The 16,675-nt window shown below is 34.5% G+C and overlaps 1 protein-coding gene across 2 annotated transcripts in view; it reads left to right on the top strand.

Annotated features, from left to right (window-relative positions):
- The window catches only part of NBEA (neurobeachin), a 461,177-nt gene that overhangs the window by 348,196 nt on the left and 96,306 nt on the right, over positions 1 to 16,675 (top strand). For both annotated transcript variants that reach the window (XM_058860312.1, XM_058860303.1), the window contains exons 42-43: positions 13,769 to 13,886; positions 14,804 to 14,906. In XM_058860312.1, the coding sequence (XP_058716295.1) occupies positions 13,769 to 13,886; positions 14,804 to 14,906 (221 nt within the window). The remainder of the gene's footprint in view (positions 1 to 13,768; positions 13,887 to 14,803; positions 14,907 to 16,675) is intronic.

Raw genomic sequence — 16,675 nt, 5'->3', positions numbered from 1 at the left:
AATTAGTGTCTAAATGTAGGCTTGACAAGATTATTATAGTCTGTATTTCATGCCAGAAACAAAGATGAATAGAGATAGCAAGCTTTTAAACAGACTTTCTGACATCTATAATGTCAGCAGAGAGTGAATGAATGGCAGGATGTAATAACAAATCTTCATTTTTTATTATTTTATAGGGATTAAATGGACCTTTGCTCATTCATAATTTCTTCTTAAAATAATTACTAAGTACTACATGAATCATTCATTTTCCATCCCAGTTCACTTTCAAATAACGCAAATTGTTTGCTAAGATATACATACACTAAGATACATACACCAAAATGTAAACATACTATGATTTTCATTTAGGACTCAATAAGATACATGCAGTTAATGCTTTGCATTTTCATTTTAGCTGGGTATTTGTTTTTGAAGTAGATTTGTGTCTAGGTCTAATAATTTGTTTTAATGCCTTTTGGAGGAACTACTTTTTCAAGTTATTTAAATAATAATTTTCATCCTCTCTTTCTATGGATTTACTGATCATTAGATTTCTATAGCAGAGATCTATGTTAGCAATTTTTGATTATTAAATTTGTGGAGCGGAAATCTGTGTTGGCAATTTTTGAATGAGAAAGACAGGATGCCTACCAGTACATTACTGCCTGTTCATTATAGCCCTTTTGAAGATACATCTTCAAGGTTTTTCTTTTTGTTTATTCGCAGACTGTGTGCAAGGGATGAACTAACTATGTTGAGGCCAAGGGCTCTATTATTTTTGTTTAAATTGTTATTCTTAATTATGAATATTCATCCCCATTTCAGGATCATAAACAGTCTTACCATTTGTACTTTGTCAGTTTTTGCCCAAATGAGAATAGAAACTGTAGAGTGGTGGCTATGAAGAGATACAATGCTCCATGAGCCCAGTTGATTTGATATAATAAAAACAAAAACCATAATTCACAAATTTTCATAAATATAGCTCCACCAATGGTTGCAGATAGATATAGATTTATGTCTGTATGCATGTTGGAAAATAGTGTGTATCCTTAGCAATAAATGTAGCAAAAACATATCCAGGTGCTGCAAAAACCATCTTGTTTTTACTTTTTTTTTGTAACTGCTGGCATTAATGTCTGTATTGATCTTATTTGTGTTAGAAGAAAGACAGGAACAGCTCCACTAAAGGAAACAAGCGAGCAGTGCTAGCAGCTTTAAAAAATGTTCCCTGTGTCTACTCCCCTTCCCCGTGCCAAAAAAGGTTTGTAATTGAAACAAAAAGCATTGTTTCGATCCTTTTTTTTTTTATTTTTCTTTTTTTTTAAAGAAAAAAATTCCCCCTTTTTTCTTTTTCCTGAAGCCCTTCCTGTCAGGCTGCAAGCGTGAAAGTTATTTTCTGGTGGCGTGATTAGATTGGGGCTGAACTCTCCAGCTGGCAGGCCTGTCTGTGACTGGCGGCGGCCTGTCCCCAGTGCTTGTCATCTCCTGACATGCCTGACAGGATGGGGACAGCAGCCCCAGACAGGTTCATTAGATGGTGTTTTCTACAGCTGGGCTAAAAATATTAAAAAAAAAAATAAATAAATAAACTGGGGGAAAAAAAAATAAAAAGGCCATGCTTTGTCAAGGCCCAAGCTGTGGGGGCCTTTCTTGTTGGTTTAAACCAAGGCCTTGTTTTGACAAATTCTGATCTGTGCGGTTTTTAGATTTTCTGACACATTTTTGTTTTCTTCCCCTTTGGCCTGCGCTCTTTGCACTCTGCCTTGTTGCTGCTTCAAAATCCTAACGCTGCCTTCCCGGGAGAGCAGGGAGAATGCTTGTGGAGGGCTTGGAAGAAAAATAGAGCACTACAGCGAAACAGCAATAAGTGTTCATTTCCATGGTGATCAGCCCAATGGCACAAAAAACAACCTTGGGACTCTCAATAAGCCAATTACAAGAAAGGTTAAGGGGTTTATAGTGCCAGAAACATGCCATCTACATGAGAAAATAGTATCATTACCAGCAATCTATGCTGTTAAATACATTGCTGTCTGGTGCTGCCAGAAACATAAGCTGTTTATGTTATTTTGGGAGTTTTGGAAGCTGCTACAGTTTTCCAAAGGTATTGTCAGGCTTTGGTGCAGTACATCAAAAATCTGCATGGTTAGATTATAAAACAGTTAAAGCCAGTAATAAAATGATTTGAAAGCGTTACACATATTGGATACCACAGTGTTACACCAGATGGGTTCAGACTATGAATTTCCTACAGATTTCTATCAGATTTTCACTTTAGATTTTTATCATAAAGACAAAGGATTTGTACATCATGTATAATTAAAGAGTCTTCTATGAAATTTTTGAATTTAAAAAGATAATGCCTTATTTTTTTTCTGCTGCAATTACAAAATGCAATTTGATGCCTTTAATTTATGGACTGGTGACTGTAGATTGACTCCAGGGTTATCTGCTGTTTTTCTTAGGGTGTGTCATTTAATTCTGGATATTTTAGGTAGCTACAACATGCTGGAATGTAAAACACTACTAGCTACTGGGGGGAAAAAAAGAAAAATATTTACTATTTGCTTACTTTGCCCTTCTCCTTAGGAGTGAGGAGAGTATTACAGCCTTTTATGTTTTCTGCATTTAGCTGCTTGCAGTGTGAGCAGTGTGGCTGCAAACCAAGCCCTTCATTCACAGAAATCCTACCACTTACCTTTCCTTTGTATTGTTACTTACTGCTGCTTTAGTTCATGGTCTCTATGACAACTGTTTAAATTGGGATGGGCAACTGTCATCTGGAGTATTACTGAAAGAAAAGTGTTAGTGAGCACACAGTTCCATAGATAGAGAATTTCAATATAATCCAATTTTAATTGAGCTCCAGAGACTTTGATGTGCTGCCGAAGGTTGGGAGAGAGCTATTCCAGGGAGAAATTAAAGCAGCCCGGCAAGGCTTCACTACTTCAGACTGTCACCATTTTAAATAAGCATTAGCATCAGACTTAACCTTCCCCTATGAAAGATCTCACTTTTTTCCCCCTAGGTTTTTTTTTTTTTTTTTTTTTTCTTCAGTATGTATAAAGGCAAAGACACTTTCATCTTTTTATATACATTTCTATATTCCCTTGATTAAGTTTGAAAAGCATGTACTGGACCTGAGATGCATCTGAGGCTGTCTATTGGACCTTGTATTACAGTTCAGAGAAAGAAGTCAAAGCAGAGTGGGGATTATTTTGCAACAGTCAAATGGCATGTGTTGGATTTTCTAAGACTTCTCTCTAAGCGTACTCTCTAAGAGTAACCCATCATTATATTACAAAGTTGAGTGGGGACTTATTTTAGCTTGGTTTCATCATTAATTCCCTTTAATGTAAATAAATAAAATATTTCACTGTAGATTCTCTAAGAAAATGAGGGTCCTTTTATATCTAGCTATGTGTCCACCGTCTGGGTTTTCTTTTTTTTTGTTGTGGTTGTACAATTTGTTTCATGCATAACAGTCAAAAATAGTCGTATAACAGTTAGAATAACAATTTTCAAATTTGTTTTTGCACAGTGTTGGGATTAGAAGGTGACTGTAAACTTCTGTTGGATTAAAATGATTGCTTCGTTTAGTGAAACTGTTGCAATCCTTCTGTACCATTTTCTTTTTCTCTTACGTGTATACAGAAAAAACTCTTAAAAGAAGGAACTTCATAATAATATGGTAAAACTGAGGATCATTGTGTATTTCCCAATATATTAATTTACATTGGACAGCATTAAATGTTCAAGAGATAAGACACTTTTTTACATGACTAATTTTCCTGGCTTTGAATTCACCCTCCCCCACACTCTTTATATCTGACTTCCATAGCTTTCAGCGAAAGTGAAGCAAATCTGTGAGATGCTGAGCTCACTTTCTGGACAACCTCAGTACTCTCAGCTTCTACTTCAAGCAGTGGCATTTGGAATACTCAGTTGCAAGGAAAAGATGCATCTTGGGAAATTGAGTCTATTAAAAATAGATTGTTACATAGGGTGCTTGTATCCTTTAAAAGAAATGTGATATACATCAAATCCAGACTTAATGGCAGTAGAAGTAGAACCAATCACAGTGCAGGCAGTGATCTGTTTATGCAAGTTGATAGGGTTTATTTTCTTCTAAAGCAATTAGCCTGTTCCCCATAAACAAACAAAAAAACAAACAAACAAACGAACAAACACAAAAGGTAAGAATGTAATTTAATAGGAGAATTTGAATAGTTAGCTATTGTAATCAATTAAAAAAAATGGAAATATCTAATCTCTTTCTAAAGCTTGAGTTGAATCCCATTTTATTATTTTTTAATTAAATAAAAGTTAAGAAGCAATTAATTGAGGCTACATGAGAGAACCCTTTTTGACTGGGATTGGCACACTTTTTCATAATTGCATAGTACCCAGAAGTCCATAAAATTTAAATACCTTCTGTGTTGGAGCAGCTTGTAGTGGATAAAAACTGAGACACATTCCCACAAAGTACCTCTACATGCTGACAGGTGTTGCAGTAATTTCATACTGGGAACCTGGAGTTAACCACAGGAAAGCCTGTGAGTATGCCCAAATTTATGACATGCAGGTTTGCATTCCAGTTGGCTAGAAATCCAAAGAGGAGGGAACTGTATTTCAAATGTGCTTTGTGCAGACATTGGAAGACTAAATGTGTTCCCCAGAATCCATTTTTAGTAGCCAGCTGAGTATATATTCTTAATATTCTTCGTAGTTTTCATTAGGATTTTTTTTGAGTAGGATTAGAGCCTCTAAAATATTTTAATTATCTATAAATTTGACATTTAAATTGTTGAAATTAAAGAAGTTGATGGCTAAATATGGGAAAGGAGACCTAAAATATACAGAATGCACATGGGAAGTAAAAGTGTAAATCTGGCTCCATTCATTGAAAGAAATATGAGAATCATTTATGGAGTTCATATACACAGCTTACATTTGATACATGTCAATATTTGTAGTTCTTATATTTTGTGCGGAGTTATTTACCAGAGCTTAGTTTTGTTATCTGATAAAAATATATTCTCTAAAACAACCATAGAATACATAAATACTTTTCCTGTAATATTAAAGAAAAAGTATAAAGTGTAAACAAATTAAATTATTATTGAGTATAACAGCAGGCAGTTTGCAAACACTCTGAGTTAAAATTCTCAGAAGAAACTTTGCTATTCTTTCCTTACACAGACTTAGTAATATTAGATAACATTCCATATGTAATACTGAAAAGTACAGCAGAATTTTGGTTGCTATTGGAGCTGTGGACTAGGTTTCTCCCAGTGCTATACTTTCTTAACTTCTCCAGCAGTGCAAAACAAACTCATCTTAAGCACTCTTTAAGGGGATAAATAAAGTTTGCAATATATTATGGTATTGCAATATATCATGAAGACAAAGATATGATGTATGGTATATGCTGTATGATACTCCTGCATGTTCACAATTATTCACAGGCTGTGTAATTGTATTTTGAGGGCCTTACAAGTTGACATAACATAGAGTAGCCCTGAGTAGCCCTACTCTAAATTCAGATTCCAAGGAAACTGATTTCCAGGAGTCACTGGTGCTCCATACCCAACACTTCATGGCACAGCTGAGTGTCTGGATGCAATCCTGTGCCATGTGCTCTGGGTTGACCCTGCTGGAGCAGGGAGGTTGGACCAGGCAACCTACTATGGTCCCTTCCAATATGACTGATACTGTGATTCTTTGAGCTGTGGAATTTTGAATTTCTTGAGGATTTTGCTTGACCGTTACAAACTGTATTGAAGAAATTTTGGGGGTGGTGAGAACATTGTAGATATACAATGCATTTCACTGAATAAATGAATAGATTTCTTTTTGCGTATAAAATTAATTTTAAATCTATTGCTAAAATTTCAGGAGTAGAATGTCCTCTGATTATATTCCTAAATATTGGAATTAATGAAACAGCTTTTGTATATGAAGTAGAAAACAAAATATTACTGGCTTTTGATCAATCTTATGTAGGAAAAGATATTAGGAACATAAAAAAAAATAAGCCTGGTAATGGAAAAAATTGTATTCTATTGACTTTTATGGATCTTAAATCATGTGCATTCTGCACTGAATAAATCAGATGCAAAACTGTTAAAATACAAGATGCTTTCATGAATCTCCTGTATGACATTAAGTTCAGATGTATAAAAAGAGGGACATAAAATGTCTTTCTACCTTCATTTGGTAGGAAATGGGTAATGTTTAACAAAACCCAAAATCTACACTTTTCCTAAGACCAGTTCTAATGCCTTCAGTTATTACAATGTTAAGATTTTGAGATTTTATGGTACATTTGAGTATTTATGATTTTTTTTTTTTTTAATTGCATTTCACTTTTGAATAGATATATTCAAGTTCTGGAAAAAAAACAACAAAACAAAACAAAGAATTTTACGATGGCCTTATTCTTGGGAAAGAACATATCACATGTTTAGGGATATCATACATTCTTTACTCCTCAAACTATTCCTATGGCTTTTTTTCTTCTGCTTCAACTTTTCTCATATAAAACTCTAACAAGTTTAATAAAGCTCCATTTTTTGTCAAAGAACTATTTATTGAATAAGTATTCTACTTTGGTTTCAACTTACTAGCATTTCTTAACACTGTGTTCTTCCTGAGTTTGTAAATATTAAAAGTCCATTCTTTCTGTACTTTTGCTGAGGAGAATGGACCATTTTAGAGAAAAAGAAGCACTCAATTTTTATTCCTTAAAATAAAAGTCTGGTTTTGCTCAGATCGTATCAATTTTATGTCTTTTTTGGCATGCCCACTAAACTGTAATTTGTGCGGTTCTAATTTAATTAATTTGATTTCATTTCACTGTTAGGGCAGAACTGCTCAGAGCAATTTGAGTCTGAGATCACCACTCCCCAGTTTGGATTGATCTTTGACCACAAAATGCAGAGTGAGAATGGAAACATAGTTCTGTTAACATTTCTCACTAGATTTGAGTCTGACATCCCATTGTTGCCAAAGTCAACAAAAAATTATTTTAAACCTTGTGAGGTAACTGACACAATCTGCTTCAATCCTGTGGCTACCAGAACTAATTGTGTGATTTTGCCCCATTATTTGTTTCTTCAATTTGTTTTGAGTTGGGCTCTAATATGGCACTAGAATATATTTGCCTTCTGCTTCTCCACATGTGCTGTTGCCCCAGCCATCCCTATCAGCTTTATATGTGGTTTTAAAATTCTTTAATCAGTGGAGCCTCTGCTTAAAAATATAATTTCTGAATATGCATGAAAGTAGAGTCTAAAAAAAGCCTCTGCCTACCTTTCCTAAGGTGATAATGTCTAAATCTTCGACCTCTTCCTGATGCTGTTCTTCCCAAGAATGTCAGTCTATTGCTGACATTTCAGGAGTTGCCTAATTTGACAATCTGTTTTTCATGTTGCATAGAAAGGAAACTACAAAGGCATAGAGATCAAAATTAATGATAAAATAATTATTATTCAGAATTTTGTTTACACTTCTCCTTCTATTTAAAACTATGCACTGGTGTTTCACAAATGCAGTGTTAGAAATGGTCAATTTAGAATATATAAGATATTGGACTAGGGTTTGGTTTTTTACTCTAATTACTTTGCTGCAACTACTTCTCAAAAAATCCCAATATCCTTTCCATTCCTTGCCTAAAACAAAAAATCATAACATGCAAAACCGTTTTGCTTATGAAAAGAGGAAAATGGCCTTCAAGTGGACCAACTTCAAATAATTTTTCAAATGACTGCAAATGAATGTGGGAATAAGAGCATCTGTTGCTTTAAGCTGAGTGGGCATTGTTTTAATGGATAACGAAGCGGGTATGCTGACCAGAGAAATCAAATTTAGAAAAGGTTTGGATGAACAGAACCTCATGTTTCAAGACAAGGGGCCTCTTGAAAGCTTAAAAAAACATTGGAAGTAGAAGTACAAGCTGAGAATATTTGGCAAGGAAATAAAGTCCAAAACCACAAAAATAATATCTGCATTTTTTAGATCCCTGAAGAGGAGGAGAAAAATGAAACAGGAGCGCCAATATTTATTTTAAAAAAAAAAAAAAGTTCTAAAAAAGATTTTTAAAACTGATGTGAATTGAGAAATTATAATGGCACATAATACTCAGCACATCCTGCACAGCATTACAAAACAAAACATTACAAAAGCTACTTGGAGGAAAGCTTTTAAGGCTTATAAATAAACTTTTTACACAGAAACATGTTATAAAGAAGGGGAAAACAGACCTTAATGTAGAGAGAAAGTGAGAACATTTTACTGGACCAAAACGTGCAAAGAAAAGATGATTACAATATTTTTGTGAGATTTTAGAAGTATTTAATATGATTATGGGAACTGAAGCCAAGAAGATGTTCTTAAAGTTGCCTAAATGTATAAAAAAGTAGTAAGTCAGTGGAACACTAGGACTTGAATTGTCCTTTCTGTCTATTTACATTCTCCGTTTCCCATTTTAGAAAAAGCAAAAAGACATTTCATTATTTGAACTTACCCGATTTTGAATTTTCTTAATAAAGTTATTTTTACTCTTGTCTATCATGATATATATGTTGTAGTGTATACTTATTTTTCCTGCTAAATCTAAAAGTTGATAATACTCTGTACTTCATCAAACAGTTTGGAATTATAAAATGCTTACTCAATATGGTATTTCATAAACCCTGGGAGTGGGATTCCATGCCATTAAGGTCTGTCATCTCAGTCTTAGAGTACATGAAGCAATTCTGCAGTCTGCCATGCACCTATAGTGAGCTCTGTGCTGTCAGATTCTTCTGAAGAAAGTTTGCTCTATGTTCATAGGAGCCATTTGTCTTAACCCATGAGGGCCTTCATTAAGAATTTCACTTGCAGCAGATTGCAGTGCTAGACAGCTCTTGAAAAAGGGGAAATCAAAATCCCTGACAGGACAGACTGATTTTCAATAATCAATTTCCTGCATTTCTAACCTCTAAAAGCATATAGTGATCCCAAACTAATTTCTAAATGCCTATTTTGTACCTGGGCCAGGTGCATAACCACACTTCTGTGGCTGGCTGTAGATGGCACTCTGATGAAATAACCAAAGACTGTGATTTGTTTTTGTGAAGTCCTCCATGTTTTGTACACCATGGAGCGTGTTCAGTAAAGGGCAGCAGGGCTTGTGAAAGCACTAGAGAACATTCCTTGTGTGAAATATCTGAGGGAGCTGGGGGTGTTTAGCCTGGAGAAAAGGATGCTCAGGGGGGACCTCACCACTCTCTACAACTCCCTGAAAGGAGGGCCAGTCTTTTCTACCACGCCTACAGCGAGAGTACCAGCCTTAAGCTTAGACAAGGGAAATTCCTAATATCAGGTTAGATATTAGGAAAGCTTTTTTCATGTTTTTTTTCACCATTCATCAAACAAACCCACAAAAAGACCTACAAATATATTATACGTTAATGGTACATGAATTTTGCGCTAGCTGTAAACAAGGCTCAAGAAATGTTGCAAGTATCAATCGACACTTTCATTGAGAAATCAAGTTAGAATTAAAATATCCTGAAATAGAAATATGGTTTCAAAAGACAAATTATGAACTTCCACTGGAAACAGTAGATTCAATTCATATACATAGTCATTAATGAATCACCCCAAAGAGCTATTTTAAAAAAAGGAAATATGTAAAATTCTTTGCAACAGACAGCAAAAGTGATCATTCTTACGGAAAAGTTAGTGACTGGGAATAGGCTGCTTTCCTTGATTTCTTCACAGCATCTGATTTTCTGACTACTTCAATTCCAGAAAAAATAATAAAAAAAAAAGGGCCAGAATATCCTTTTGCATGCTGTGTCTGGTGCTATGAGATACCAAAAAAATGTATAAAGCAGCAAAAATATGCCACAATACTTAAGTGTTCCTTCTGCGGAGATAATCTGCCAGGGATTCAAGTAAAATGGACACTAGTATTCCTGGTCTTCTGGTTAGTGCAAAATTCCAGCAGTTAATTAACAATTCATTATCAATAATTGAGCACTGAAGAATGTTTATGATTAAAAATGCATTGATTCTTAATTAAAAAGAAAAAAAAAAAGATCTTGATTAAATAAATTTAAAATAATGGATCCTTCATATCTGATCCAAGTAGGAAAGCACATTGGTAATGGCTCTGCTTCGCTTCTCTAGATCTTTCCATCTTCATCCCATGCTGCTTTACTAACCTAATCTAAATAAGTGTCACCAAGAGATGTTTTTCCATGTTACAGAATCCTGAGTTTTAGAGTCTTCTCATTCCCTTGTTAGGTGAGAGCTTCATCTCGCAGCAATGAATTCTAGCAAATTGGTATCTTTAAAACATACACATATTCCTAAGTGAAAATGTTTTACAAGGAGAAATGAATTTTAAACCAAACAGCTGCAGCTGATATTAAAAATGAAAAGTGTGCTTAGTTCAAATGTAGATATTGGCTGGTTGTTTTTATTTTAATAAAAACAGATTATCTGAGATGCATCTAGAATTCTGGGCTTAGTCAAGATTTTTCAACTATTAAAACATGCCTAGGCAGGAAACCTTCATGAATGTTTTTAAGACAAAAACTCATAAAACTATCAAAATAAGGAGTATTGACTTTAAGTATAAACAATAAAGTGTTGGAACACATGGAAATTTTGCCTTCAGATAACATAGTCACATAATTTCAGTGTATTAGCATAGTGAAGTTGTTATTTCCATGCTTCTATGAATAATGAAATGTACAATACATACAATCTGTAAAATATGTAAAATAGCCAGGACTTCATTCATTTCCTGTGAGAAAGTGAAATGCTAAAAACCATTCTGGAAGAAAAAAAATCCAAAACAGTGCATGAGCCTTTTAAAGGGCTCAAATTCAGAAAAATAAAATTGCTTTGATTTGGCTGTTATAATAGCAGTAAGAAAGAATCATGCTACAATGTCAGTAATATCTGCTGTAAATTGTAGATATCTAATAATGAGAGGTTTGATGCATCACATGAAAATGGTGTAAGATGAATGTTATGGAGGATGGCAAAAATAGGTAGTATATCTTGGACAGGAAAATGTTACAGCAGAAATACTGAAATAATTCAGATGATTTGATAATGGCATGATAATCTGATATTTGTAGGACTAATAGACAGTTAAGAAGAGTGCAATTGAGTACATTAATTGAATTATAGACTCCTTTCTTTCCTCTGATTTCCTATTCCATTCTACTGTTTTACTGGACCGCTATCATATGTCATTCATTTCATAGTGTGTTGAATGTACCTCTGTGTAGTTGCAATTGCTTTATACTTCATTAATAAAGAGGAGGAAGTAAAAGGCAATTAGTGTATGATTAGTATGCAATGTGCTTTTAGTGTTGATCTATAATAGCCAAGTTGTGGTATATATCACATCATAAATGTATTATTGTGAATCCTCTAATATGTTAATATATAGAATATAGTTAATAGTAAGCATTTCTCTTTACAAAAAATTAACCAGAAGCATTTTTGATACAAAAAGTGGTTTTCTGAAGCATGATCCTTTTTCAAGGAGCTAATTCTTTGGCAAATTTGCTGGCTGCTGTAGATCTGGTTACAGCTATATACATTTCAAACTCCTCCCTCTGAGAGACTGTTCTCATATTTTTGCTTTTTAAATGTGAGTGCTTTCCTCAGAATTTCTTCTCTTTAATTTAAAAACCTGTGTATTTGTAAAAATTCTGTATCAGATAGCAGGATAATACATTTAAAGAAGGAGAGTGCTTAAATCTTCACAGTCTTATCCACCTGAATTTCACATACATGATACCAGCGGTATCCTAGCATCTGATCTCAGTGAAAGAAAATCAAGGAAAATTTGGTTTATTTAGCTTATCAAAGAGAAGGCTAAACAGTAAGTGGACCCAGTCTGCAATTACCAACACAAGGAGAAGTTACCTGATACTAGAAAGCTCAGCAACAAAAAGTGTCACAAGATCTATCAGAGTTCAAAGTGAAAATAAGGTGCAGATTTTTAACCGTTGCAAGAATTTAGCCTTTGAGGTAGCATTCCACAGCTGACCTGCGACTGAATGGAGGGAGCACATGGTCTCTTGCATGTGTCTGGGTGACCTCCAGAGAATCAAGCTCCTTCCCTTCTTCCAATCTGTGTTTAACTGGTGTGGAAAGCTGAGGTGAATGAAACAGTGTCATCAGCCACGATATTGGTCTGAGAGCTCTGTCTCATCTAAATAGTACAGGGGGAACACTGTGTTCCTCTGACCGGTTTTATCAAGGATAGAACGAACGTTTGAATGCTTTTTTGTGCGCTGAAGCACTTTTGTGTTGTTGCTGTTATTACCATCCTCTCTGAAATAGACTCATCGTGGTTATGAGAAAAAGGTTGTACACCAAGTGCAGACTTAAATTAGCTTTTTCATATATGGATACGTGTTACTAACTTGAAGCCGCTTCAGTGAAAGGATTGAAGAAATACAATTTCCATTTCCTCATGCATGAAGGATAACTGACAGCAGCAGCATATGGTCTCCTTAACATTTTCCTGTTCAGAAGCTGGGGGAGGTCATGATTATGGAAAGTAAAGACCTCAGACTAGTGAGTAAAGCACTGCAAACTGGTGTACAACAGTACCTGTGTACCTTATGGAGAACAGAGAAATTCAGTCTCTTCAGTCTGAAATGTTCTTCTTGCATTCCCTTTAGGGAAGGTATTCATTGTATTCCTTCCACGGAGGCTGCAGTTCTCTCAGTGGCTGCGGCTTAGGTAAAGGCACAGTCTACAGAGCCTGGGAAATGTAGATGGGTGTGGTGAGGATCCCCATCCCAAACAACTGACTCCTCTTAGGAATGCCATGGCAGAGCTCACCTGAGCAGAGGTGCAGGGCTGAAAGGAGCCCTGAAAGGCTGAAAAGGACTGGAAAACAATTGTTCTACAGTGCATGATACAGATGAGACAAGTTAATAAAAATGTCGTCTAATTAAATTGTGTATTTTTTGTCTATTTTTTGAACATCTGGAACACCAAAAGAAAAGTGGCAAAGATTATTTGATATTAATATCTAGTCTTATATTAATACACTCAATTTAGAAAATTTAAAACAGTGAAAGCAAAGTAACAGGAAAAGCAGTGCTAATTTTTAACTATTTTATTTTAAAATATTTTCACATTAATTTAAAATGCAAAATTAAAATTGTTAAATTTTGTCCATGGTTTGGGATATTTGATATATCTAACTTCAGAAAAATTATTGTGGTGATATACTGGCTTTGCTAATTTTTTCTACTTACTAATGGAATGGGAGGACTTGTAATTTATGACCCTGAAGTGGATGTGAATACAAATTTATATTATTTTGGCTGTACTTTGCACAAGGCAGCCTCAGAAGTAATCTGGTGTCGATAGATATCAGATAGATAACTGACAGCTGTATCATGCACACTGTTGGATGAAGATACAGCTAAGCATAATTGCAAGTGTGTCTGTTTCCCTGTGCTTGTTTGTAGAGCTTGGGGTTTTGGTGTTTTTAAGGAAATTAATTTGATGTGACACATGAGAAATAGATTTTAGGAGTATCAGGTCACAGTAATTACTGATATTCTTCTAACACCAGATACACCTTTTCTTATATTTCTTAAAAACATTCAAGTACATTTTAAGTTGCTGGTTTTAAGTGTTAAAGAGACATGATTAACCTAATTGATGGGTAAAATTTCCTCTGTTCTTATACAATATTTTATTGAAAAAGTCCTGATAATGTCTGTCACCTTGACTTTCTTTATAGGTTCTTGCCTACACCGAAGGCCTTCATGGAAAATGGATGTTCAGTGAGATTCGAGCTGTTTTTTCAAGACGTTATCTTCTCCAGAACACAGCTTTGGAAGTGTTTATGGCAAACAGAAGTAGGTCATAGTTTATATTTGTTGCATAAAATTGTGCCAGTGGTTATTTTGTATTTTATTTTTTCATCTTAAAATTAAAACTCTGGTCTTCCTTTGATAAAGTGCTTAACAAATGTCTGTTCGATCATGCTTACTCTTGTATGTATTCAGTGCAAATTTTATTAAAATTAATCACATAAATCAATCTCACTGCTTTCTATGCAGCAGTGAAATTTATTTACTGAAACAGATCATTGCAATTGGTAAATTCTTCAAATGTTGTACAGGAATTTGCTTTTTCTATTGTCTCACCCTTCTCCTCAATTGTCTGTAAATATTTTAGTGAAACACATGATCCTAAAGTCACCCCAGGACACATATCAAAGGATATCTTATTTTCTAATTATAAAATGAGTTACAATTAAAAAGTACCAGAGCAATAAATGAATCCACTTACTTTTCTGTATGTGCTACTCTGAATCACAGTTCACTGGCTGGTGAGGTGTATGAGTGGTCTTTTACCCTCAGGAGCTCTGATGTAAGTTTTGATTTCAGCTGGAGAGGAAATTAAACAATTCCTTCTTCCTGGGTGTTTTCAGGGGCTAGTTAGAAGAGCAAATGCCATGCCAACTACTGAGCAGCTTCTCAGCCTGATAAGAGAGTTTGTGGGTTAATAGTAAGGCATTGTTCCTCTGAAGTAAACAACAGTCAGGTCTTCTGCAAAATGGAAGATTTAATGCTAAAATGTTAACCAGCTTATTATACATGGGTGTGAAGAATGTCAGGAATTTCTGTTGTACCTTGTATCCCCAGGAGGATAAAAGTGGAACTGACTTCTCTCCCCAGATAAAAACCTGAGCATTTAAAAAATATATGCAGGTGAAGAAACAGATTTCTGCAAATGTTTTACTGGTATATATTTTCCTTTCTTCATTTAGCTTCTGTTATGTTTAATTTTCCTGACCAAGCAACAGTGAAAAAAGTTGTGTACAGCTTACCACGTGTTGGAGTAGGAACCAGCTATGGTTTGCCACAAGCCAGGTAATTTAATTTACATAGTTTTTATATTTTGTGTTTATTATATTATACAGTTGATAAATTTTTAAATGTCAGTGCTAAAACATTATTCATGTCAAGAAACTAGGTTTTCTATTTTTTAAGGTTAGTATGAGAAACATTACCCTTTACTTACTGTGTGGCCTGTTAGTATATGGAATAGAAGTAAAAGTATTGTAAATTAGACAGATTTTTTTCCTTTTCAGTTAAAGGAAATAGACATCTTCTGGTGCAAATACACCGTATCTCTTCAAAATCTGGTTTCCAGTCAGGTTTTATAAATGTATAATCAAATGTTCATCCTTGCTGTGATTGTTATGCAGGATGTGAAACTGAACTCAACTAGATCTGTGTTTGATGAATGTAAATTATTTTATCTATATGAATGTGTGGTATTTTACTTCATTTCTTATCAGCGTAGTGGCTATTTTGCAATTTTCAATTTTTTTCCATTTGTTAGTATAATACATTCTTCTTCTTTCCTTTCCAAAATTAAGGAGCGTATATATTTTTGAAAGAACAACTAGGTTGATTTTTAGAGATTTTCATATACTATGGACAACTGCACTTTTTTATTTCCTCATCAACACCAACATCAAATCAGCCTATGGCCAGTAATAAGGCTGGAAATTGTCAGATCCTATATTATAAAAGCATTCCTATTAGATAGGATATTATAGGAATAGGTGAGCTGATCTTCATATGTACTTCATTGTCTGGAGTGGGGGGGGGATATTTTTTGTTTGTTTTTTTTGGTTCAGGATTAACTTCTGATGAAAATGAGACGAAAATAAAGAAATATAAGGGAGTGAGGAAACAGCATGATATTAAAAAAAGATGGTGCTTTGGGCTCAGGCCCCATGTGGCTTGATTTGGCCAAAATGCCAGTGTCTTAATCATCAATGTAGTGTCTGGGAGGTGTCTTTCTTTAAGTCATTTCCTACAAACTAAAACTTCAAATTGTCCTTATTTTAGCCCAGCACAAAATGTGGAAATACTCTGAAGTGTCAAAGCATTTATAGAATTGGAGAACTTTTTCATTCCCAGATGAACATCATTCCCTGTCATGAGCCCAAGAGTCTCATGATACCTACGGCTTGATCTCCTGAATGTGCTGAAGTTTTTAGGCAAACTGCCAAATTTCTCAAGTTTTCATTGAGATCAAGGCGAAGTTGGGGCATTTATTTGGAAGGTGCATCTTGTTAATATTTGCATTCTTCCATATACTAAAGTTAAATGAAATGCTGTCTCTAAATGGGAAGAAATAGTATTCTTTTCTGAAATAGAAATGGCCACATGTTTTAGCACAAACAAAATGCAAATTTCTCAATCAGAATTTCATATTTACAGTGACATTTTTTACTTTTGAAATTCATATCCTTTGTGCATTATTCAGTGAATAATTGTCTGAAAAAGTTTGTTGATATATAATTATTTAGAAAAGTTTCAGCTTCAATATAATATGCAGTTATTTCCATACCTTTTTGATTAAAGTTCAATTTGAATCAAAAATGGGCTTGCTAGCCTTCAGACTATATCTGGCATATGGTACTGAAGTTATTTTTCTTTCTTTTTTTTCGTGTAATCATGGCATGATTTATGCAAATAAAGACTCTGTAATCATGTTTTTTTTATTTTTTCCCCTGTCTACATACCCTTATTGTCTTCAGTAGGATTGCAGTGGAGTAACTCAGGGGAAATCTGGCTCTATGACTGCTCTGTAGTCTATCTTTTGTTGATATCAGTATAGTTTT

The sequence above is a fragment of the Poecile atricapillus genome, chromosome 1 (genome assembly GCF_030490865.1).
Source record: "Poecile atricapillus isolate bPoeAtr1 chromosome 1, bPoeAtr1.hap1, whole genome shotgun sequence".
In the NCBI taxonomy this organism is placed as follows: domain Eukaryota; kingdom Metazoa; phylum Chordata; class Aves; order Passeriformes; family Paridae; genus Poecile; species Poecile atricapillus.
This window is presented reverse-complemented; position numbering and strand designations above follow the sequence as displayed.